The sequence below is a fragment of the Bacillus rossius genome, chromosome 13, assembly GCF_032445375.1.
Source record: "Bacillus rossius redtenbacheri isolate Brsri chromosome 13, Brsri_v3, whole genome shotgun sequence".
Classification (NCBI taxonomy): Eukaryota; Metazoa; Arthropoda; class Insecta; order Phasmatodea; family Bacillidae; genus Bacillus; species Bacillus rossius.
Genome location: NC_086340.1, coordinates 15212840 through 15240572, shown reverse-complemented (window position 1 = coordinate 15240572; position 27733 = coordinate 15212840). Strand labels below are relative to the sequence as shown.

Sequence of the window (27733 nt, the reverse complement as noted above, 5' to 3'; positions counted from 1 at the left end):
CACATGCCGGCAGATACGCGAGGCGGCGGTCGACAGCCACGGCTGCCAACTTGAGCTGCTGGACTCGACAGTCTTCCGTCTGGTCCGACCATCACGTGACCTGCAGCCAATCGGACGGCACAGAAAAATTTCCCATCCCGTCCGTCAAAACCTTGCCAAGCTTTGACTTTCGACGGACTGACGGATGAAATGCCAGCAAGATATCTATTGCCGGCGACCTTTACTGTCTTATGAATAGAGACCTGCAAAATTCGCGGTTTGGATGGTCTTCAGGATAGACTGCACATACCTCTGTACACTCGGGCAAATAATGCAAGTTCATTGGCTGCTGACTTGTGAGTCGTCTCAGCTGGTTTGTCTGTGATTCGATCCTTCTTTGGTTTAGGGTTTATAATTGGTTGAGATTCGTCCAGATGAACATTAAGCCAATAGCAAAATTATCTAAGAGGTATATGTGTTTGAATTCTAGCCTATCACCGAATGAATCCGCGAATTTTGCAGGTCTCTACTTATGAGTAGGGACAGGAATAATTCGCGGCTTCAATGACCTCCAGGATAGACTCCACAGTCCTCTATACATACTCGTGGAAATGACACCCGTCCATTGGCTGCTGATTGGTGAGACGTCTCAACTCGGTCGTCTGTAATTCGGCACTTCATAGGGTTAGGGTTTCTCAATGGTTTTCACACTTCTCCAGATAAAATGTGGTCCAATCTTGGTAGCGGTACATAGATGTACTTGTTTTGGATTCTAGCCTAACGCGAAATGAAACCGCGAATTTTTCCGGTCCCTACTTATGATTTTTTTTTTAGTTTATTTCTTTGTTTAGCTCCTTCCATTAAATGTTATTAACACACGCATTTTTTAACAACTGAAAATATTTTAATAAATATCAGAGCGAAAAAAATTGTATTTAATTATTTATTAGGTGCTTAACTTTCATGATCGTCAATACAATATAAATTTTCACCAGTATTTAAGATTTTTGGTCTGTTGGCGGCATTGAAATGAAAAAAAAAGTATCTGACGGACGTGCTGATGATTGTGAATCTCTGGGCTTGTTGACGTACAGACGGAAGGCTGACGGATCATTGTTGAGTCCAGCTTAATGCATACAGGTTTTTTTTTTACTGTGCTAAGACCATACGCAGAGACCCGGAAATTCCGATAATTCACGTGTATTATCGTAGGGGCAGTATGGAACCAGTCAACAGGAAAGCAGTTGAAACGACACTTCATTTGCAGCTGTTTAAAATATTCGTTAATTCGTGGATACAGATTGTCCCAGTTTGATGATTTCTACGTTTCGTGCATTCTACGTAATAATGTCACCACCACAGTGAGTATATTGTCGCCAAGAAAAAAAAATGTGGTTAGTCCTAAACACACTAGTTTTGTTTTCAAACGACAGACAACTCAGTTAACAGGTTCGGAGGACGGGTAGGTTGTTAGAAGGGGAAAAAAAGGGGGAGGGTGGGGGGTTTGTTTGTAAAATATATTTTAGCATCTGATCAGAATATCAATTAACTGCTTCTCCATCGGAACAACAAATCTAATACTTTTTGTCTCACTTGAAACGCAGTTTACAAGGCGAGCTTTCAAGATCGTAATCAGATTAACTTCACTCCCTGCTAACTTCGTATTAGCTGAACGACATGATAGAATCTCATAATTTCACACACTTCTACACGTTTTAGACATACCTCCACAAGACACTTACGCCCAACACGAGAACATAAATAGAACTGCGAGACGACTTTCATCTTACATTTCTAACAAGGAGAAACAAAACCTCGCCCACAATCCCGTAGTTGACGATTTTTTTTATGGCTATGATTCCTATTTTAAAATTTCCATCCTAATTAATGGCAGAAGTTAATTATTTAATAATTACTCTGTAAGTTACTTTTTTTGCGCCTTTATCGTCTAGTAGATAATAACTAATAGGCTCAATCATGTAAACGTTGGGAGACAATCACTGATTTCTCACGTGAGATTCTGCAGTTGCATCAACAAGTTTCACTGAGGCGGGATGATAAAGTGCGACGCCCGCTGGTGCATCTAGCGCAATGTCGCCTCTAAGCTCAAGGCTTGTGGACTTGCGCGCAGTCTTCTCGTCGTGCATGAAGGACAACTGCGATGTTTGAGTGGTAACCATGACATCATACGGCAAAGAAATGAATACAAAGGTGTTGGTGCAAGTCTGTTGGGTGCTTTCAAGAATCTTTACCGGGTGTTTCGTACCTAAAAATGATTCCGAAATCACACATTTTAAAATTAATTACGGAAAAAGAACTACCCATCAACCCTCAGCGCATTCTTAAACGCTTTTCGTGAACAGACACCACGCTGATAACTCGAGTAGTTTTCAATTCCCGTGATTTTTTTCTGAATTTATGCGCACCGCATGCATGCCCAGGTACACTGGAAAATATTTTTCTGCACTTTTACAAAATATTCCTTTGGAAACCAGTTGCCAAGTATTAGTTTGAAATACTGCAAGGAAAGTATTGTAACGTTGTACAACACACAGCAAATTTTTGCGTTTATGAAATACGTTTCACGAGACAATGCCGAGTATCTCTTACGAAATTTGGCGCACTATGTTATATTTTTAATTGATGTTTCATTCAAGCATACATTTAAGCGAATATGCAACAATTTGACCATATTTTGTTTGATTATGCTTACAAATGTGCGCAGTTAATACCGGGAAGCTATTCGGGGGAATGGTTTACAAATAATTTTTAACTATTGGAGGTACTGGGACCACACAAAGCATAAATGCCCAGGTAATTATCCGAACCAAGTATTACTGGGAACACTTATTTTGTATCGATGCAATTGTTTTCAAATAAAACCACAAATTTTTACAAATACCCGAAATTTTACCATGGATATTTCTATTTCATCTACAAAAAAATACTGTGTAGGCGGGGTCCTTTAACTTTAATACCTTTATTCTTTTTTCCTCTCCCACCGTGGGCCAGATCTTGGTTGTGCACGCTCTTTGGCTACGGGAAGTAGGAAAAAGGTGGGGGGGGGGGGGGTTGGTTGGTTGGTTGTGCTCTGGAGTGAGATCTGCTACAGAGAAGAGAGAGGGTTGTGCAGGGGAGGGAGAAAAACAGATATCTGTTAACGGGGTCCAGACACCTACTGCTGACCTGCTGCCCCACTGCGACATGGTCGTTGACCTCCCCCCTCCACACCCCCCCCCCCCCTTCTGACAAATAACTCACAAACCGGTGCGTTCCAAATTTAATACTTCTCTTCTTCACGCCACAGCTGCATCGACGTAACTAGACTAATTTTCACCCGGGTCCGGAACTCATTAATTTATTTATTTTCCAAATCAACTAAATCAAAACCTTTCCCGACAACACCGTGAATTAATTCCACAATTCCCAATATTTTCGATTCGACCTAGATGGTAACTATATCGATCTATTTGCAGTCCTTTCATTTTTAACACAACCGCAAGTTGGACAGTACGCGAAAAGTTAAAGTTTTTAATTATTTGATTTTACATACGTAGGTATGTATCTTTCAATACAAATAATAATTTAGTTCATCTGCCCTCTAGCTTTATTTCTCACAGTAAGATATTCAATTAAATATCTATAATAAGTAGGGGGCAGGCATTTTTCGCGGAAAAACCTGAATGCCTATTAGACTGCAACAAGGTATACCCACACTTGTGGTTTCTTCCTTGTGATTGGCGGCCGTCTGTGGGAGAAGTCGTTGCCTTATTTGATCGAGCCACTCAGGACGCGTTGCTTCCGCACTGAACTACCGTGATTGGTGATGTAAGAATTGACATATGCCTAAAAGAAACTTATCCAATCACGAAACACAGACGATGCTACAGTGTTTTGACTTTCAGCCAGTCTTGGAATCTTTTCGCGAAATATGCATGCTCCTAATAATAAGAATTACTCTGCCATTTTAGCAGCCCCCTACCCCCTCAAATGCGGCACCCGGGGTCCCGTCTGCCCCTTACTTGAAATGATTATCACGGAGTTAGTCGCAAGATCATTTCAGTTATGTAACTCATATTGATCGCGTTTTTGTTATATTCAGAAGTTTAATTTAAAATAAATAAATGGGTGCGTGGCCGCCATGTAACTAGACTAGTTTCCGTCGGGGGGGCAATAATTCACCTTGCCCCCCTTTTTCTTCTTCTTTAAACTAACAAAACCAAAATCTTTCCCGACAACACATCATATCGCCACCACATATTATCCTCTATAAGTAGGGGCCGGAAAATTTCGTGATTTCGATGGCCTTCAGGATAGACTGCACATTCCCCTGTACACTCGGGCAAATAACGCAAGTTCATTGGCTGCCGGCTTGTGAGTCGTCTCGGCTGGTTTGTCTGTGATTCGATCCTTCTTTGGTTGAGGTTTTATAACTGGTTGAGATTCGTCCAGATGAACTGTAAGCCAATAGCAAAATCATCTGAGACGTATATGTATTAGAATTCTAGCATATCGCCGAATGAATCTACGAATTTTTTCCGGTCTCTATCTATAGGTACCAGATGACGTACCGGCATTGCCCGGGCTTTAAGCATAGTAAAAACGCTTCTATTAAAAAGGAAGCGGGGTAGATATCAAATTTACATTCGCGTGCAATGACAGTTGCATATCAGGGTGTACACGGTACACAAGGCTTCTTTTATAGTACCAGTGCCGTAACAATAGTACGTGTGACCAGCCTTGACTTGTAACAACCATGGCAGGGATGCGACACCCCCACAGGATGGGTTCAGTTCAATCTTTGAATATATATACTGTATAGAAGTCGCGAGTGGATAGGATTTACTCTACGTTTTTCAGAAGCTTATGATGAGCAGCTCGGGAACTTCACCGCTGCAGTGCGCCGCCGTAACGCCCTGTATCGTCTTAGTTGTTATTTACACGTTAGAGCGCAGCACTGTCTTCCGCTGTCATTCCCCGCACCCCCCACCTATCATTCACTGCAGCTCAAGGTCGTTCAACGGGAGGGGGAATGGGTTTTTGAAGAGTTCGACACTTGTCCGCTAGGGACCACCACAAGTCGATGCCCTAGAGATGGTGGCGATTGCGGCGGTGAATTAACCAACTACCTCAAAACCGTATTAGAAATTTTAACCTGGGCTGGCGACTTCTATACAGTATATATATTCAAAGGTTCAATGAACCAGAGCGACCAGGCCTGAGAAGGAAAGAAGGATGTGGCAGAGAGGACGATAAGAAGGGAGCGCACAAGGGGGTGGGGGTCGCCTGTAGTAAAAACACCAGGGGGTTCAATTACACTCTGTTAACCTCAATTGTTTGGGGGGGGGGGGGGGGGGTGACGGTTGCAAGAAACGACATCGTGTGTGTAAACTAAGATGTTATTTTTTTTCGGGCTACGCTGTGGCGAGCGCTGTGTCGTTTAGTATTTCAGAACATTCTATGTGCCGTCGTTAAAGTACACAGCGTTATAGCGTCTCTCGTTCTCAGTTGGCAGCATGCATTATAATGGGCATTTACTCTCTCTTTCCAAGCACGGTGTCTGCTATTAGCGCTGTTCTTGTTTCGGTGCGCTCTGTTGCCAGATGTACACCATAGAGCACAACAGTTATAGACACAACTTTATAATTTAAAAAAAAAGTTTTTTTTTAACATATTAAAGAAAAACAATAATTTTTAGAAGTAAAATTCGGAATGAGGATTTCGGAAATACAGTTTATTGCTGAATTTCATCAAGAGCATCATCTGATAATATTCAGGTATCTCTTCTAAGAAAATTGATCACAAATATGAAATTGGTTTCAACCATATCTGTCATCAATTTTTAAAACAAAATTTTCAATATAAAAATTGTATCTCTGTTCGTTTATGGAAATTAATTAATTGAATGCCTTTTAAAAATAGTGACCGACTGCTACCAAATAGTTTCTCCTTTAAAATAATAATGAATGATTAGAAATGGTATTTTTTCTTTCATGACGTACCTATACAACTGTAATAACCATCAAAAGGCAATATTTATCAACAAATTGGTAGAATTTAAAATGTACTGAAACTTATTATAATTATAGATTATATATTAATGATAACAAGTTAGGTTGTATCAATCTGGCCACACTGGGTGAATTTGACTCTACACTGCAATCCATGAGAGGGACAGACTATACAAATTATTCGAAAACTTAATAAATTTATATACACTCGGAAATTGGAAGTGTTCATTGAAGTACCTACTTGAACCTTTCAGTTAATGTTTTATAAAATAAACATCTATTTTTCTTACATAAGGTTGTATGATGTTTATTATTTTCCAAAAATGAATCTTATTTAAAATAACTTTTTGACAAAAAAAAAGCTACTATTATTATAGTTAGAAATTTTGTCTTACTCTTTCCTTTTATATTATCTAAATATAAAACATTAAAACCTTTAGGGACAAATACAATTGCCTCGAAAATACTAAAGCCAAAAAAAAAGGAAGAAAAATTGGGACCGAAGAAAATTTTTGAATTTGTCCGTAATGAACATCTTTGAAGGAATAGGAGATTGAATCTGTTGAATTACGCTATGGCAACGGGTTATGATTTGTAGTGACATCATGTACCATTCAAAGGATTGAATTCGAGACAAATGTAATGTGATTTGAAGCAAAATTTATTCGTGTGAAAAAGCCATTTCCATTGGTTTCGAGTGAGTGGGATGTAATTTGACTGTTCGAATGCTATTGGTTTGTTGTAAGCGTACAGAGAATGTTATAGTTTGACAAAAAAAAAAAACTCAGCAGTCTTTCAGTACTCGCCAGAGACGTGTAACATATAACCTCGGTAACAAGCAAATTCATGCGTTCTCATGTTGCAAGTACACTTATAATACGAAACAAGGACACGAATTTAACGTAGAATTTGTTAAAATAATGTCAAGCGACATAAACACACACAAATTGTGTTTTTAACTGCATTTCTGGACGCGAATCACACGTAGTTTCCGTAACCGCCGCTAGAATTCGCTGCCGGAGCAGTTACGTCGACTTTTGAATCCTTTGATTAGCAGAACGAAATTTTAAACTTTATAATGAAACGGCTCCGATAAAAGCCAAAAAAAGATAAAAACAAAACCGACTTTGGACCTCGTTAAAATTTGTGAAACAGTTAATGCTGAACTTTGATTCGCGCCATCCACCACAGATAGCAGCACCGTGGTTGTTTAACACATCTTCCGTCGCATTCACGAAACTACTCCCGCCGAACGCCGTGTACCGAGAGCTTTTAGATGCTAACATATATATATAAATAAATGAAAGTGTAGTGATCGGACCGCAGTTTCGACTTGACGCTGGAAGAGATGTCGTGCCGAGGGGCGTATAAGCGTCACGTCGTCGTCCAGATGGTTCGCGTTTTTGATCCGGTTCCTTCGCAACGACGCGCTACGCCGACTTGGCCATACAAGTCCCGCCGCTTGCTCCATTTACTTTCCCCGCGCCCTCCTCCCAACCCCTTCCCTTTAGAATACCTGTCGCTTCCCCCTCAATACCGCGATGCGACGCGATCTGGCGACGATATGTAGCGAAGGCAGCGACGTATATATATGTCGCCAGCTAGTGCACTTCATAATAGCGCGACGCGATCGCCATGCAGCTGGCGAAAAAAAAAAAACGAACCAGCCTGCACTCTGCTGGGGATATTTTGCAACATGGTTGTAAACAAAAGTTCTTGGTGGTAATATTCAGATTGTTGTTATTATATTTGTACACTGACTGACTGGTAGAAGCATTTAATTATGGATAGGAATCGCGAAGCCCATAATATATTTCTAACCAAGCATTATTTTTCTCCGTCTGATTACAATATTTGTTAGGTACTAGAAACATCGTACAAACACGGCTTTTTCTGAACATCAATCAGACGCTCTTCAAAACTAATTTCAATTGAACAAAATCCACATTACTTAGATGCATCAATACATCGTTTCTTAACCCTTGTTTTCAGTTCTTCTTCTTCTTTACCACAATCTTGTTTCTGATTGGCTGTTATTTCTGACGTCATTAGCGACATCGCCGAAGCGACGAAACAGCCTCGTCGCCAAGTGAGCTGTCGCGCATCGCGGGCGATGTAGTTGTGATTGGCTGGTTTGGTATGACGTCACGTCGCATCGCGTCGCGTCGTGTCGCGTCGCGGTATTGTGAAAAGGGCTTTAAGTACTTTTAGCTGTGTCAGCTCGTTTATGGGCTGGCTGGCGGCTCGGCGGGAAACGGCAAAAGTCGCCCCCGAAACCCAATGCGGACTTAAAAGTCCAAGCACCCAGCCCCCCGCATGGTAGACTCTTTCCGAAATCTAAGCTTCAATGAACGGAAAAAATCACACAAATCTTCAGCCACACGAACTGACGAAACATCACGGTAAAATTGATGACGTAGCTTCTAACCGTAAATATATATATATATATATATATATATATATATATATATATATATATACACACACACACACACACACACATATGGAATTCAAGTGCAAAAGTTGCGATAGGCAATACAATCTTTCCCAAAATTTAAGATACCATGAACGAAAATTTCGTAGTGCGGAAATTGTTTCCACAAACAGTTTCAAGTGCTCATTATGTGAGTTCAGACCTAATACGAAAACGTCATTTCTGGATCATCTGGAGTCGGAACACAGTGCTGGTGTCAAGTCCCCTGTCCAACTCTTCTTCCAGAACCATCCTTATTTTTCCTGTAACCAACCCGCTTGCATAATGCATGAATTTTTCATCCCGCATGAAAGAGCCCAGGGTTTTCCCCTGGGTCTGTGCAGGTTTTACCTGGGCCCAACTTATCTAGTTTTTAGTCCAGAATAGTCAGTGTGGGGAGTTAGTCATGGCGCCAATCGCAGCCACGGCTGGCCAATTCCCCTCCTAGCACATGATGCATGCTACCTCTCCTGCATAGCTAGCACCCTGCATGATTAGATCGTATAGGCTTCGGCCTGAGACGCACTTATAGTCTTCCCTACCTAGACCCCTCCCGCACACTTTTAATTTTAAGTTAGGCTAGGAAAAAAAATAGCACGTTTATCACCAAACCAGCTCAAGTACCCGGCGTTGCCCGGGCTAAACACACCATAAGCAACATCACTACCGAGTTTCAAGTCTGTAGGACACACACTTTAAAAACGGGAGATTTTAATTTTAAAGTCCCATTGATTGCAAAGTCTCGGTGCGTCAAGGTTAGGCATCAGACAAATCGGGACGCAATTCTTCAGCTTCATTTGTGGGAAGGCAGGTAACCCCTAGGCAAGACGTGACGGACGCACCAAATGATAGCGCGTTACAAATCCAAGGCAACGCCATCTATTGACAAAGTTCTAAACTAAACTGTTATTAGCGCCGTTAGTTCGCTGGCCGCCGCGAGCATCACTAAGCGGACGGGTCTCACCAAGGAGAAGGCTAGGAAGTTGCAAGACCTTGCTATATGACCGTGCGGAGGAGATAGAGAAGTGTCACAAACGCACTGTTTGTGTGTTTATGACGTACCTGCTATGATTGTCTAATATCAAACCGAATTTACCACTTTTTCACTCCCTTAGGGATGGGATTTCATAATTATATGTAGTCTATGTCACTCTCCGACCCATAAACTATCTATAGGTATGCAAAAAAATCATGTCGATCCGTTGCTCCGTTGCTGCGTGAAAGAAGGACAAACAGACAAGCACAATTTCGTATTTGTAATATTAATAGGGATTATTATTATTATTATTATTATTATTATTATTCGGGATTCCAGTGATAATGTTTAGATAACTGTCGAAATTAGCTGGTTTTTTTTTCCAGTGCCAGGATTCGCCAGCAATAGTTCCTTATTACTAGAGACCTGCAAAATTCGCGGATTCAATGACCACCAGGATAGACTCTACTACACTCTACACACTCGGGCAAAATACCACCTGTTCATTGGCTGCTGACTTGTGAGTCGTCTCGACCGAGTGTCTGTGATTCGACACTTCTTTGAGCGAGGGTCTCTAATTGGCCCTCATTACTCCAGATTAACAGTGGACCAATTGCAGAAGCAGCGCTAAGGTATAATTATTTGAATTGTAGCATATCACGAAATGAATCCGCGAACTTTGCAGGTCTCTACTTATTAGTTATTACACATCCAGTTTTATTTTAATGTAAAAATAATAAATTAATGTAAGCACAAGAATGTGTTTGTCATTTGAAACTGTACAATTACCAAAATATTTTTTATTTGTACGATATGTAGGTATTATAAAGTTTTGATGTAAACTGGATACACGATAAGGAACATTGACTCCGAGAGAAATTGTTCCGTGTAACGTATCCAATCGTATTTTAAAGTAAAATATCAAAATTAATGGTTTTAATTTTTGTGATGCGAAACCGTAACAAAACTAAAATATATTTGAATTTGAAAATATAAATTATTAAGTCTCATATAAACTTGATACGCAGTAAGGAGGAATTACCGTTTCTCCGGGTCGCACAAGATTCGAACAGATGTCTTCGCGGGTGTTTGTCATTGGCCCCTAGCCCTTCTGGGGCGTGTTGAATAACTAGGGAAGTTCAAGTTTTCATAGATTTTCATCCTAGACAGTTCCTAAATAATAACGCGAATTTTGCCTGTCACTGCCGTTTAGTAGAGACACGGAATTTTCGCGGACTATTTCGGTCGCAAGTTGAACTGCAAAAATGTACATCTTTGCACTGCATTGATGATTGGACCTCAATTTTTGAACACTCCACTCTGCGACATAACCAAATCGCATCTACCTACTCCAAAGAAGGGTGGCTTCTATACAGTAATAATTTAGTCTATGGAAAAGAATATATGTGTAGAGTATACACAAGATTGTTAATTTTAGCCTGACCAGACTCCGATCCACAAACGGGCGAACCGGGTATTTGCCCAGAGCGCCAGTTTCGGAGGGGTGGGAGAATTTGGGGTGAGAAAAAATATATATATAAGGGGAAAAATTCGTGGGACGGGCAATGAATTGATTTTCAAAAATACATGTCAAGGGACAATGCTCGCGTATTCTTACTATTCAGTGCGCTTAAAAATATTAAAATTTTTAGAAATAGATTTGAAAACTCGTTAAACAACATACATATTTATTACGGTAGTTACAACAACCGCACAAAACTGCAAAAAACATTTATTAAATTTAAATAATAAAAAAAAGCCTTTAAAAAGTATTTAGTTGCATAATGTTTTAAAACCGATTGTTAAATATCTTGAATTTGTAATTTGTCGTAATATTGGGGTGAAGGGGGGGGGGGGGGGGGGAGAGAAACTGGAAATGGAAGGAGGGCGGCTAAATATTGTCTGCCCGGAGCGCTAGCTGCCAGAAATCCGGGCATCAGCCGGACGCCAAACGAATCCGCGAAATTTCCAGGTGAGGACTACCACGTATAATTAATTAAATATACACATTTACGAGTTTTCTTTTCCTACGTAGCCTTTATTTTTTAAGACTTGAGTTTGTGAATAAAACATTTTGCTCTTATGTCGTTTTTTTTTATCGCCTTAAAATTCCACGTATATGTCGCGGTTCTCTTAAAAAAAAAAAAATAATAATCGGAGAACCCGTTTACTCAATATCTGGCTGATCTCGCTCGGAAGTCCGCCGAGTTATCACCGGGACTATATGTACGCGTGTTTTGTGCCGTCAGCCCTGAGGGGGGTGTGTCGTCACGTGGCGCTCGCTGACTGCCATCTGCCGCCGCTCACCGGGTGGGCAGTGCAAGGTGCAAGCTGCCTTGTATGGGCTAGGGAACACTAACAGTCCCGGTGTGACGTAACTGCCCGCGCTTTCACTGCCCGGCTCCCCGGCGGTCCCAGCTAGGGGGCGGGAGGGGGTCGTGGTCCCATTCGAAGACGGAGAAATATACCCCCTCATCGGTAGAGACCGGAAAAAAATCGCGAATTCATTTCGCGATAGGCTAAAATAAAAATCGTTATACCTCAGTGCTGCCTCTGCTATTGGTTCACAAACTCACCTGGATGACTCTGGGCCAATGAGAAACACCCAACCAAAGCTTTATCGAATCACATTCTGCTACGCTGGAACGTCTCACAAGACAGCAGCCAATGAGTGGGTGGCATTTGACCGAGTGTACCTAGAACTATGGAGTTCATCCTACGGGTCATTGAACCCGCGAATTTTTCCGGTCCCTACTCATCGGTAGGGACTGGAAAAATTCGCGGTATCGATGACCTTCAGGATAGACTTACACATTTTTTATCTATACTCGGGCTAATAAAGCCAGTTCATTGGCTGCTTACTTGTGGGTCGTCTCAACTGGTTTGCCTGTGATTCGATGCTTCTTTGGTTTGAAGATTCCTCACTGGCCCGGAATCGTCCAGATCAAACACTCAGCAACAGGTAGAAACCGGAAAAATTCGCGGATTCATTTCACGACAGCCTAAAAGTCAAATAGTTATACCTCAGTGCTGCCTCTGCTATTGGCTCAACTCAACTGGACGATTCTGGGCTAGTGAGAAACACTCAACTGAACCTGTATCGAATCACAGGCCGCTATGTTGGGACACCTTAACAAGACAGCAGCCAATGAGAGGGTGACATTTTACAGAGTGTACGTAGAACTATAAAGTTCATCCTAGAGGTCATTGAACCCGCGATTTTTTTCCGGGTCTCTACTCATCGGGAACAGTACCTATAAAGTAGCTTGGCCTTCTGGGTTGCAGCCGCGTCCGACGAGGCGAACGCATCACCGACGTTTCGGTCCACATTGCAGTCGCCATCATCAGGGTGGGCTTACCTACTGAAGTCATTGAGTTACCTGCAGTACGCAACTCTACATTTGTACGCGTAATTTTACAATTTGTCTACGGTAATACACATTCTCCTGTAGCTTACCTAAACTATAATCATCCAGAAAACTGATATTTTAAATAACTTTTTTTTCCCAAGGTCTTATTGCGATATTGCGATAACTAACAAACATAACTACCAGAGGCTTCATGTATGCACTGTTGACTCTAAAGGGAACGAAACTGTCGAATAGTTATTTAAACAATGCTCCAACAGGTACCTCACTTCCTTATAGTGAATGTGATAAACATTGCCAGGTGTTATAAGTCAGCAGTCTACGACAATATTACGAAAAGAACAAGCTACGTGCAGTCCATTCCAGGAAATCAGTCCATGGCCGTACATGGCCTGACACGAATTACATGCCACACCTTGTCAGGCTTGGTGTGTTTACCTACGTGACATTGACTGCTTTCTGAAGTTTATTAAAGCGACAGTAACGTCATCCGTGCATTTAATGGTGCATGAGAATACTGCTAGCGTCGTTTAGGCTTGTGTTTTTAAACAGGCATCGTAAGTTCGTTTACCGTAGATGGTGTCTTACGTAACTTGTAACCAAAAACCACTAACGACACGCATACCAGTCAAAACTGCACGCAGTATGTAAAAAAAAGAATAAAAAAAGGGGGGGGGGGGGTGTGGCTGTGTCATGATAAGGCCGTGTGTTGTACGTGAATACGTGTACGTAACCAGTAATATTTTCTATACAAAATATAAAATACGCTATTTTATGTATGTTCTTTCCAACCGTATACGATCTCTGTATTTGGATTTGGCTTTTTGACGCGTATAGACAGACATTATATATTTTTGATTATATATTATTTATTTTAACATCATATATATTCGCTGTAACTATTTTACACTAATGTTTTATATATGCGACGATTGAAACTCAACCGAACGTCGTAGCTTCCCCGAGTTAAAAGTTATACCAAATGGAAATCTCGAAACGCAGCAAAATGACCTCAAAATGGCGGCGCTTCCCCCTCCACCGCACGCGATGCGTCACAGTCCTCACTTAGCGTAACGAATTCTTTGATCCTTTAGCTATCCAGTGGTGTAATTAAATTTTGGATGGAGATGATAGATATGTAGCTGCAACACCAAACTGTATCCCCTGATTTTGTTATCATTCGTTTTTTGAATTGCCTCTCACTATGGAAGCAATTTTAAAGACGTATTAACGTCAAAAATCGAAACATTACCCAAAAATGGATGGACGATTAATTTTGTGCTCACGTAAGATCGAGCAGAGAATCGTGAATCCGAAACGAAAGGGGGTGTAAGGAAACAAAACGAAAAGCTTGTCTCTGTCGTTATTTTTGGCGGGAAATAACAGAATGAGCGTTTACTTAAGCGAACTAGTGGAAAACGTTATTTGTGGGATGGTAAAAATCGAAATATGTTGCACACCTCTATACTTATTTCATTATTTACCGTGGACTCGAATTTTGACAAATAAAAATCACCGTTGAATTATTTGAATATCTGTTTAATTTTGCTTCAGTTTTCTGTCGGGAAGGAGGTCATTAGGCCCGTTTTGCAATGAAATGGAGACGCAACTCACGGAATGGAGTGTTAACAATTGCACGCATGCCGGTACTGATTAGCTCCGTGCAACCAATAGAAGCCGAGAATTTGGCCGCGATGGTAGCCATGTTTGTTTACTTTTTAAACATTTTAAAATCTATTTCCAGCAACAGCAAATATAATATTGTATCATTACTTTGTGGTTTATTTTTTATTATATATGTAAATCCTGATCATGTTATGCTCTCGGAGCTAATTTTTTAAAACACCAAATTTATTTTTTGTTTGAAACTGTGTCGTTCAATCCATTGGTTGCCATTTGTAACGATACCGTGAATTGTGGAAGTGACAGACGCGATACATAGTCTCATCTCCGTATACGTGATCCGTCTCCGTTTCCGTGTTAGTGTAAAACAGGTCTAAAGACGGATACACACAGCACAGTATGGCCAAATATTGGTATGGCTCAGTGACGAGGAATAATCATAGAGTTCGCCAGGAATGTTTTCGGAAAACAATAGAAAATCGAAATCAAGATGGCTGAACAGAGTGCACCCGGGATGCCAGTCCAATGTCGTAACAACTACGCCACGCTCGCTCGGTAACAAACAAAATAAATTTATGTACTTTTACAAAAGATTCCTTTGGAAACCAGCTGCCAAGAAATAGTTTGTAATACTACAATAGTGATATTGTAGATTTGTACAACTCATAGCTATGGTTATTTTTGCATGTATGAAATTCGTTTTTCGTTATAATACTGAGTATTTGTTACGAAAATTGGCGCACAATTTTATATTTAAATTTATGTTTCATTCAAGCATATTTGTTTAAAACTGAACTTGATTTTGTTTTATACTGCTTATTACGCAAACAGTTAATACTGGAAAGCTATTCAGGGAAAGGTTGAACTAATTAAATGTACTGGGACAACATAAAAAAATACCCTGGAAAGAATCGAACCCAGTATTACTGCAAACACTATTTTGTATTGATACAGTAATTTAAGGTGAATGTACAAGTTTACACATATATGTATGTAATTTTACGTGAATATTTCTGCCCCATTTACAAAAAAAAAAGAAGATAGTGTACGTGATTACGAATTTCTCCGTTTTGACCATAATGGATGCGACACTCGTATCTACTAACGCGTCATACATCAATTAGCTTCGGAATCTAGTTTTATTTGTTTGTATATAACATAAGTTAAGTTTTTTGGCACATGATTTGTTTAAAACATTGTAAAGTAAGTGATAACTAGAATAGAGACAAATGAAAACGTTAATAAAATTACCGAAATGCGAACTTTAAACTTATAGGTGTATTTAATGATTATTTTACGTATTTTTAATATTATGTAATTCTTAACAAACTTTTATTTTGATCGCTAACATTTATAACCATTAACAATTTTTTTTTAAATTTGATCGTTGTTGTTTAAGTGTTGCCGAATATTCGTAGATCACGACTCGAATTGGCTACGTGCACATTAGTACGACCAATTGCCAACAGGTGGTACTAGCAGTAAAAGTATTCGGATACTATCCAATCCATCCACTAGAAATGCGTCCTTTATATTGTGGCTGCATTAGCTGAGGGATGTAGGGGTGTGTCTGCTATCGACGCATCCCTATGTATCCGGATAAAGATAATGTAAAATGCTGTTTAGTTGCGGTCGCCAGACTACCTTCTTTTAGTTGGACATTTCCACTTTTGGAAGCTCCCGTTAACAGAGAGCGATTTGCTATTTTAGACGTGAGTCAGATTAATATTAAAAACAGGTTAATTAAGAATATGATGCAATTTTTTTGCACGTCACTCTTTTGTAGTAGCTTACAGTGATTTCATATAACTTATTAAATATTTAACACGTAATTTTAAACATAATTTTCGGAATTGTATATGTACACTTTTAATGACTAGTAGGCAATGACTGTTTAATTTGTATTGATTATGAGTGAATAAAAAATCATGCAGAGCATGAAATACTTGATATAACATTTAAAAAAAAAAAAAAAGGTCTTGCCTCTTTTTTTAACAGCTGGTACCTACCTCAATGTTCTAATGTGACCCATGTATCATTGTAAGGCTGGGTTCACAATTGAAAAAATAACAGTAACAGTAACAGTAGGTCGTGTGCATAGGATATGAACGCCATGTTTCCTAACCTAACGATTCACAATAGCAAAAAGTTGGTCGTGTGCATGGGAGCGAGGTCGTGTGCATAGGAGTGAAATGAATATATTTTATTTCGGTCGCGTACGCATGGCACTACAGCCAATGAGAGAAGAGCAGGGTGCTTTTTTGGCGGGACTAGAAATATGTATATATTTATTAACCATATTGTGTTAAGAAAATGTCGAGATAATAATAGTATTATCGTTATTTTGAAAGCTGATATGTTTATTTACTAACACAGCTAAGGCAGGGTTCACAATTAAAAAAATTAAGCGAGTGCATAGCAAGCCATGCACACGACCTGTGCACACGACCTGTGCGAACTGTGAAATCGGTTCACAATTGAATTCTTACTGTTAATTTCAGCCAATGAAATTTCGCGAACTATGCAACATCTGTTAGCTGTGTTAGTAAATAAACATATCAGCTTTCAAAATAACGATAATACTATTATTATCTCGACATTTTCTTAACACAATATGGTTAATAAATATATACATATTTCTAGTCCCGCCAAAAAAGCACCCTGCTCTTCTCTCATTGGCTGTAGTGCCATGCGTACGCGACCGAAATAAAATATATTCATTTCACTCCTATGCACACGACCTCGCTCCCATGCACACGACCAACTTTTTGCTATTGTGAATCGTTAGGTTAGGAAACATGGCGTTCATATCCTATGCACACGACCTACTGTTACTGTTACTGTTATTTTTTCAATTGTGAACCCAGCCTAACAGATGTTGCATAGTTCGCGAAATTTCATTGGCTGAAATTAACAGTAAGAATTCAATTGTGAACCGATTTCACAGTTCGCACAGGTCGTGTGCACAGGTCGTGTGCATGGCTTGCTATGCACTCGCTTAATTTTTTTAATTGTGAACCCTGCCTAACTGCGAACAACGTGTCATCCGAACTATTCTTGTTTACAACTTGCTCCTGTGACGTGATTTCAACAGTCGTAAAAAAAAAAAAAAACTGTCCGGTAAGAATTTTGTGTCGTCACGTTTGTCAGCTGAGTCACCGGTACAGAGTGGCCAACTTTCCGAGGAGGGTTTTTGGAGAGAGGGGAAGGAGGGGGTCCGCCTACTGCCCGCGCGGTACGAAGATAGTTAGGCCCCCCCGTGCTCCTAAAATGGCGGCTTGTAACGCGATCCAAAGCCCCGCACGGAAATAGTACTGGCGCTGAAGGTGTTTTGTTGGTTGTGGAGGGGAGGAGGGGGGTGTGTTCCTCTCTCCCTCTCCGACCACCCCATCATTCTCTCACACACCCTGTTACCGTGTTAACATGCCAAACTAACCTCAGGCCCAAGGGACTGCTTGCCATCTCTCTTTTCATCCTCGGGAACGTGGAATGTGTTCTGTGAGGAAACATCTGTGCGTCGTTTCTGTGACATGAACCGCAATGCAGTGCAACTCACCGCGCCTGCAATCCACTCTGCTACTCCTTTACAACCTAAATGGATACATTAGTGCAAGGATAATCAAAGTAAATAAAAATTTACCATCTGCGGATACAGGAATTTCTTTGGGAAGGGGGATTTAAAAAAAAAAAAAAAAAAAAAAATATATATATATATATATATATATATAAAACAGTACTTGCCAGAGATTTTTAACATATAGCCTAACCTTGGTAATGAGCAAATTCATGTGTTCTCTTATTGCAAATACACTTTTAATACGAAACTCCAGCCTCAGACACAAAATTTAACTTAGAATTATTTTAAATAATTTCAAGTGTGATAAACTGTATTTCTGGATGTGAATCACACGTAGTTTCCGCACATGCTGCTAGAATTTGTTGCTGGAGCAGCTACGTAGACTACCTATTGAATCATTCTATTTGCAGAGCGGAAGGGTTAACTATATAATAAAACATTTCCAATAAAAGAGAAAAATACGTGAAAACAATATTAATCCCGTGTTTGGATCCTGATTTTCAACAAGAAATTTTATTAAAATACTCCCCATTTTGTTAAAATTCATTAAACAGTTAATACTATAACGTTTCTCTTCTGGCTTTGTGAACTTCGGTTCGCACTATCCGCCACAGATGGCAGCACAGTGGTTACACTTTTACGTTCCATTCACGATATTACTCCCACCAAATGTCTTATACTGAGAGCTAAGGTGTCAAAAAAAAAACAACTTAAAATTTGAATGATGTGATTTAAAAAAACTTACATTGCTATTGAAACTAACACACTAACATTTAGGACCCACAGAAGTATCCATTGGTGTGATGTGGCTTCTCACACAGTTGAAATTGCAGGTGTTGTAACACATGGCCTTGCATCACCCAAAGTAACTTACTGCCTTCACCTGATAATTAAGATTTTTTTTTCTTTTTCCCACATAAGGGGATGAGATGTATTCACATATTCACCACCCTCCGCCCTCCTGGGTACCAACATAATTTTTATTTAAAATTTAAGTTACCGTGAAATATTTCATTGCAGGTTTATAAGACCACTGGTTACGGCGAAAAGTTTTTAGAATTAGGTTGTCTGCAATTTTATGTGATGGGTTTCCCTTAATGGTGAAAATTTTAACCAATCAGATTGTGTTTGTGTGATGATGGTGTTAATTAGCATGTTTGGTTTTAAATAGCAGTAGCAACCACAAAATTTGATGTCTTTTAAACAACTTAAAGTACCAACGAATTAACACAGTCAAACAGTTCAGTCTAATGATTTAGATACTGATTTTGTATCTTTATAATTCATGCTAATTACAGTGTGTTTGTACATTTTTAGCTCATTATTTAATATTTTCATGTATAAAAGTTAAACTTGTAGACTTTTCAAATAAACTAATTTTGCTAAATTTGCATATATATATATTGCATAAATATCTGTGAAAGTAACATTTTAAATATTTTTTTTAACACATAAATAGTTCAACAGTAGGTACCTACTACATGTAACTACATAGATTAAAAAACATTTAATTTCAATGCTACAAATTGGGTTATAATTCAAATGGAATATATCTCAAAGTAATCTATTTATCTTTACACTTTACTTAATTGTCCAAATTTTTAAAAATTTGAAAAATGTTCACTTCTAATTAAAGCTAAAATATTTTTCTTAAAGGTACTGTTGGTATGTTTCATGAATATCCATTACCATTGATTTTAAACCTTAAAAGATCATTTCACTAATACACTTAGTTTTCCTTGTTGGCATGTCTCAAAAATGTAACTTTTTTATTTATGGAAATAATATGAAACATGTATATATTGTTTTTAATTTCATGGGTTTCATTGATTTACTTATCTGTCAAAATCGTCACAATTTTGAGAATTTTGAAAGGCTAGGCGAAATTAAATAATTTTTCTGAAAAAGTTCACACATTATCATGAAGTAGCCAGTAGCATTGCCTTTAAACCTACAAAGTTTCATTCTTTGTAATACATTTAATTCCCCTTACTTGTACAGCAAAAAAAAGTAGCATTGGCAGCTAATTATGCCAAATGTTTGTGTGTTTATTTTATTTTATTTTTTATGAAAGTTAAACCATTCAAAAAGTCTACAAGTTAGCTTTGGCAGCTAATTATGCCAAATGTTTGCATGTATATATTATTTTAATGAAAGTTAAACCACTCAAAAAGTCTACAAGGTTTAGTGTTAAACGTAAATTGTAATAGGTAATTATCTACACTGGGATAAGCTCCATAAGTACCTATTGGTAATTTTAAAAGCAAACAAATTTAAAACTGTGTGTTGTCTATATTAATTTATGAGTGGGTCACACCTTTAAAAGAGTACCTACCTACTTATCATTGCAATACAGAGAAAAATTTTTTAAAATTTTATTAAATTTGTTTGTTATTACTACTACATTCCTTACTCATATCAATGATCTTGTTTAATTAATAGAAAAATATCAATCTCATTGATAAAATTTGAATTTTACTGTGGTAGTATTTGTGAAATTATATGTACTTAGATGATTTTTTGTAGTATTGGGCCTGCAAAAAACAATTAGGCATATCTGTAGAAATTAAGTGGTAAAATGTTAAGTCGTAACACCTTTATTAAAATGTGTTTTTTTCTTTTATTTACAGTACAAGGAGGATATGTGGTACAGTCTCAGCCCATGTAAGTATGAGAGATCGTAATTTCTCTAAAATAGTTTAGAAAGCATTAATAATTCATATGTCCTTAATCAATATTAATTTATGACTATACTACACAATATTGCAATCTCATAATATTTGGAAGGTTATGAAACAAGTCTGAATTGACAGTTTAGGCAGACAATTATTATTTATTGATCATGTAGAGTACCTAGTTACATTTTAAATGATCTGGCATGTTATCATGCTCAATGTCTCTTTAGTTAAAGTGTCATTCTTTCATTTTAAAATATATTTGCTTTTAAAGTTGTGATATTTTTTTGACAAGGGAAAAAAGTTCAAATTTTATGCTTTATTTTTGTTGGTTTGAGTTAGGTTGTTTAAATATATGTAAATTTTTAATTATTTTTGCAATGAAATGTTAAATTTTCAATAGAGATCCACGAAGTTCTAATTAAATTAAATACCAAAAGATTATTCATAATGTTGTTCAAAGCGACATGAGAAATACAGGAAAGTACTGTTAGTAGCTGTTTTACGCGTGGGACAATTTTCTGGAATTTTACATGCCTTATAAGTCCCGTAGCAGGCAGGCTGACCAACTTCTTGTTATATAAACCTGGCTGGGGAACCAGTTTTCCCAGGAACAAACAAGGAATTTTATGTGATTGCATAAAGATGCATTATGTTTTGGCTGGCATCTTATCCATGGAAAAATCACAAAATGGTCTGAGAAAGTTTTAATAATTTTTCAAAGGCTCTCATACTAATTGGGGAAGCTAGTAGGCTTATATACCTTTTTAAAGTCTGATGTGAAGCAACGTAGACTTTTCAAGCGTTTATGGGAGACCTATAAAGTTCACAAAATGCGTCGTTTTTAGCAGAGTCTGCAAATTATAGATTCTTTTACCATCGCTTGGAAATATTTGCTTAGGTGTTGGAATGTAACCCATGATTCTGGTTACATCATTTTGTTGGTGGTCACTGTTAAGTTTGGCCTAAATGGGATGAATAAGAATGTATAGCACACTTAGTTGATTTGACTTTGGCTTAATATTAGAGACCGGTAAAATTAGCTGTTTCATTGCGCGATAGGCTAGAATCAAAATACTTTTAACTTTTTTCTGCTTCAGTGATTGGATCACTGTTTGTCTGAAGGACTTTGAGTGTTCGAGTCAGTGAATAACCCTCAATGAAAGATGTTTTGAATCACAAGCATCTCGGTTAACAGGTGTTACGAGTCGGTGGCCAATGAGCTGGTGTAATTTTCCCGAGTACATACAGGATCGCGAAGTCTATCCTAGAGGTCATTGAATCCACAAATTTTTTCTTGTCCCTACTTATTGTGGTTAGCTAAAAATCATTAACACATATAAGCAAGTATACATTTTGTAGCCTATAATTAACCGTTAAAATATTTTGGGCATATATCTAATTCCATAAGAACCAAACATTTTTAATGTTTTATTAATGAAATGTATATATGTGTGTGTGTTTGTTTTTTCCATTATTTGTTCAACAGAAGTGGAAATCACTTGTCACTTAATTCTAAAACTATTAGAAATATTTACTAGAAATTTTTTAAATATTTAACATGATATTTGTCCAACTTAAATATAGTTCTTAAACTATTATATGGTTGATGGTGTATGAGATATAATATAGTCAAATGTAAGATTTACAAGAGAGAGAGCTAGAGCAAAACAAACTGTCACTTATTCTTTTAATGGTAATACCTAAAATTTTGTTTCTCATAACTTGTATGAGATGAAATATTCTCACACACAAATATTTTTTCTTATCATGTAATATTTTGTCATAAGCAGAGAAAGGAAAAAATATATATATACGTGCAGAAAAAAATTGAAGTTATTTTGTCGATTACCGATTTTGTATGCAAATTTTTTTGTAGATGGTGATAAATCATTAAATCATCATTATATTTATGCACCTAATTAAGTTAGGAATTTTGGTTTTAGGTATAGTTTTAATGTTTTGTGTCTGTGTGTATTGCAGGTTTGGAGGTAGACCCGGAGACATCTCCCCTCCCGAATTCGAACAGATTTTCCGAAATGCCCGCTTTGCACAGGGTGGCGATGCCCTCTTTGAGGGCAAAGTCAAAGGAAATCCGAAACCTACAGTTTCGTGGACCAGAAAGGGAGCTCCTCTTCATGGTAAATATTATATCTATGTATATCCAGATTAAAAGTAATTTAAACTGACTACTTATTGACTTCAATATTATTTCTCTTGGACAAGTTTTTTTATTATTATTTTGATTCAAAAGTTATTAAGTATTTTTTTTATAATTTATGGCATAGAGATGAAGTTACTATACTTCGAAAAATGTAATTTGGGAATCCTTTTAACTTTCCTTTTGGGTAGGTATCCAAAATATTAAAAACAGGACTTTAATGTCTAATTGTGTAAAAAAAATTATACCTTTATCTAATTTCATAAAAAAAAAACACTTAAGAAGTCTACAAGTTTTCCAATGTATTACTTAGATACTATGCAATGAAATGATGAATGTAAGTCAGGCTTATCCATAAAACCAACTTCAAAAAAAAATTTTTTTTGGTCTGCAACCATTTTCACAAAGCCTTGCGAATAAAATTTTGCACTTACATCATACCTGCATAATTTGGCATAATAACTTTTTACAGACATGATAATTGCATTTTTTTCTTCACAAATTTACTTTTAGACTGATACATAAAATGTAGAGATGGACAATCAGGTTTGAGTTGGTTTAGTGAGCAAAATCATACTGTGGGGTAAAAATTAAAAATTGTTATAACTTCCTTAATATGAAAAATATTGCATCCATTTGAAGTTGTTTTTGTATCCAAGATCCAAAATTCAAGGCACAGTCTCACGTGCCATGTTGAATAATAAGTAGCCTATTTCATTTTCTTGTCAATACTTTTGTTTATGGCCTTTTCCTGTAGATTTACCAGGATAGCACTTTTACATGTTACGATTTGTCCCAAATTTTCTCATCAGATATTTACTAACTATTATGAAATAGTGGTAAAACGTCACACAAGTGTTTGTAGTTATTTTACTTGTATCACTTTTAAAGCTTGAAAATAATCTTTTCTAGGTATATGATACAACATTTGTGACCAAAAACAAATGCAAGAGGCTTATCAAAATAAATTTACAGGAAAATCCATTAATAAATAGTAATGGGAATAAAAATTAAATAACAAATTCCTGATTGCATGATTGCATAGATTTGACATCAGGTTTGATTATTTTTAGTTTATTAAAATTCCATTAAAATCAGTAAACGTTGCTGCTAGTAAATGCTAAAATCATATACAGTGTTTCCGCAGACAGGGAAAGTCTGTAATATAGGGCAAAGGTGTCTTCAGAACCTGGAAAACTCGGGGAAATTAACAATAAATTAGATACAAAACAGTATCAGTAATTTTTTCATACTACATAGTAACTTAATGTCTTAAAACTGGTATGTACTTTAATCATAAATTAGCATGACGGTGATACTCCTTATCTGATTCCTACCGACATTAATTAAACGTAATTGATACAAACAAATCTGTATTAATTTGAAGCACAGTCAAATTTCTGTAGTCGTTTGCCTGATCAGAATCAGTAATATATCATTTCAAAGTTTGATAAAAAAAAATTGTTATTTATGTTTGTTGAAATGTGTTTTGATAAAAATGTGAATGTTTGTTAAAATAAATCTATTACCTGGTAAAACAGGGATAATTTTTAGTTGGGATGGGATGAACAGGGCAAATTGACTGAAGTAAGAGTGTGGTAACCCTGATGTAGGTATGGTATGAATGATGTAAGGTGATGTTGTTATGTTTGTGCAGAGTCGAACAAGTACAAGATGAAGTACGAAGAACAGACCGGCAAAGTCACTCTCTTGATCAACACGATTGGTCCCGGGGACGAGGGGGAGTACACCTGCATGGCCCGGAACCAGTACGGCGAGGCTATATGCTCCGTGTACATCCAGCCAGAAGGTGGGTCTCAATTATGATAATAATAATAATAATAAAATAATAATAATAACAATAATAATATATTTCCCATTTTTTTACACTTTGTTAACAATATTCACTTGATTAACCAGGAAATTTAGCACTCACGAAAGCGAGCTTGTATGTGAGTGCATCTAGTCACTTCAAATTACATGCGGTATTTTGACAATTCTAAACATTTGTAAATGTATACTAACTGAGAAATAAATATATAAATTATAACATGTAACTTGAATAAATGTAAATATAATTAAATAAAAATTAGTATTTAAGTAAAGTTCCCTCGTTCCAGTTTCTCTTCCCCTCCCCCCCAAACTGTTGTGAACAGTCCGCCTGTTTACAGCATAATTTTTTTTTTTTAAAGTGAAACTTCTTTGCTGAGGGGGCTACAATTTTCGAGCGTCACGAAAATTCCGATCGCATGAGAGTAATAGCTAGAGACCGGAAAAATTCGCGGATTCATTCAGCGATAGGCTAAAATTCAAATACATGTACCTCTTAGATGATTTTGCTATTGGCTTACTGTTCATCTGGACGAATCTCAACCAGTTATAAACCCTCAAGCAAAGAAGGATCGAATCACAGACGAACCAGCCGAGACGACTTACAAGTCGGCAGCCAATGAACTTGCGTTATTTGCCCGGGTGTACAGGGGAATGTGCAGTCTGTACTGAAGGCCATCAAAACCGTGAATTTTTCCGGTCCCTAGTAATAGTCAGGTGCGTGGTGGGGGAACCGGTAGAGGAGGAGAGTGCATCAGCGGCGATGCCACTCCACCACTCAACGCATGAGCTAGCGGTCGAATGGGAAGACGGTTTAAAAGGAGGAGGGAATATGCATGTTGCATAGCTTGCTATCTGCTAGTTGTAATGGCCAGAAGGGGTCACGGCAGGAGAGAGAGGTAGAAATGTCTCGGCAGTGATGCTTGTGTTTGTCTTCTCCTCAATTTTCTTAACAGCTAACTATTGATACTATTATATTTCTTTTATTATATATTTTTTCACTTGAGATCATACCTACATCCTTACAATGGCGGCTTCAGGATGACTTTTCGGGAGGGGCTATCGCGCAAAGAAAGGTTGTAGTTGCAAAAAATGAAAGTTGTCAGATATTGGCCTTGGAATATTATTTACAAATTACAGGTTTCAAATACAGAACCTTAGTATCTACATGCAACTTTTGATGAGATAAAAGTTTTAACATATGATATTAAATATTTAAGTAAACATAAATATACACTAATCAATAAAATTGGTCTCGGGAGGGGCTATCGCCCCCACCCCCCACCCCCCCTTCTGGAGCCGCGTTTGCATCCTTACTATTCTCAATTATTATTTTTTTTTTCAATTAAAAAAAATTATATAATTTTAACTCTATCTATATCTAATAAGCAAGAAGTTTCACTTCTGTAGCGCGTGGACTCCACGCACACACTTTTTTCATGTTTATTGTTTATAATAATCTATGTTTAATTTTAGTAAATTCTGATGTTAAATGCTTGTATGATGAGGAGAGTCATCTCATTCCGTATAAAGTTGTAATCTTAGTATGATATGAAAAAAAAAATCAAGAAGCTTAGTGTCATATCATTTCATACTGTGAACACATTGGCTCATTCAACATATATACGTCTCCAGAACAATTAATAGACCATTACAGGCGATTAACTCATTTATCAAGACTCTAGATATTCTGTTAGTGTTAGGTGCGTTTAAGACCGTCACCCAGAATGTGTTGGCTCTTGAAGGATATCAACCCTTAATAAGGGCTCTGCTTCAACCTCCTAAGTTGGTTGATTAAATTTTTTCATATCATTGGTTTAGTGTCAGGTTTGATCCCATACGCCATGTTGTTTATTTAATTTTACTTCGTATTACTTTTATTCAAAAGATTTTTTTTTTTAACTTTCGTTGATAGCTCTCCTGGATTTCATGTTTCATTCCAAATTTTAGCAAGAGAAATTTGCTAAGTGTTATCAAATAGTGGTTAAAAGTTCTATAAGTGGTTAAAATCAGGGCTTTCAGCCTGGTGATGGGGGGAACAAAATCTCCGAGGTCTGTTGAGGGACAAAAACTTTTTATGCTTTGTAATTACCCATACAGAAGGGCAAAAATTACTATTCTATTGCTAATTAATTTAATTGGAAACCTTAATTTTAGGCTAATTTTTCAGATCATGGACTAAGTAACTATAAATCTTTAGATTTATTTTTTATTTGTTGTGTTCGAAAAATTCTACTTCAGGAAATGGGGGGGGGGGGGGGGGGGGGGGGGGGGAAGGGGCTCGACAATAATTTCAATCGTTTGGGTGACTCTTTACAGCTGTGTAATTTCTTTGAAGCAGTAAATCTTGTTACCCAATTCAGTAGTACCTTTTTCTTGGCTATAGCACTTAAATATTATTAACCTCTCTGATATTTAATTTTGTCAGAAACTTCTATAGGTGACTGTCTCTGACATTAGCTAGGATATAATTCGACATGCCTCGTACTGAAAAAAAATTTTAAACGAGCCTAGTAAAAAATGGTTGGTTATGTCAAGTTGGCTACATTTTAATCTGGCCATTCCGAACCAGCTTTTGAAATGATTTTCGATATTTTTAATGCAGCTGACCTATCCTGATTAACATTCAAGAGGAATGTGGTGACAAGTTTTTTTAAGTGATAGCCATTTCAAATTGATAGCAGCACGAAAACGGATTAACCGACATGGCTGGGAAATCAGACCTCAGAATCCTGGGATAAAAGTGTCGGAACCCACGGACCGTCCCCCTTGGCTACAATGGCGGCTTCAGGATGACTTTTCCGGAGGGGCTATTGCAAAAAGAAAGGTCGTAGTTGCAAAAAATGAAAGTGGTCAGATATTGGCCTTGGAATATTATTTACAAATTACAGGTTTTCAGATACAGAACCTTAGTAGCTCCATGCAACTTTTGATGAGATAAAAGTTTTAACATACGAAATTAAATATTCAAGTAAACATAAACATGCACAGATCAATAATATTGGTCTTCGGGAGGGGCTGTCGCCCCCCAGCGCCCCCCCTTCTGGAGCCGCGCTTGCT

At 37.6% G+C, this 27733-nt stretch overlaps 1 protein-coding gene across 9 annotated transcripts in view; it reads left to right on the top strand.

Annotated features, from left to right (window-relative positions):
• The window catches only part of LOC134538265 (titin), a 358395-nt gene that overhangs the window by 23171 nt on the left and 307491 nt on the right, over nucleotides 1-27733 (top strand). For all 9 annotated transcript variants that reach the window (XM_063379416.1, XM_063379425.1, XM_063379423.1 and 6 more), the window contains exons 2-4: nucleotides 20638-20671; nucleotides 22666-22823; nucleotides 24501-24653. In XM_063379416.1, coding sequence (XP_063235486.1) covers nucleotides 20638-20671; nucleotides 22666-22823; nucleotides 24501-24653 — 345 coding nt within the window. The remainder of the gene's footprint in view (nucleotides 1-20637; nucleotides 20672-22665; nucleotides 22824-24500; nucleotides 24654-27733) is intronic.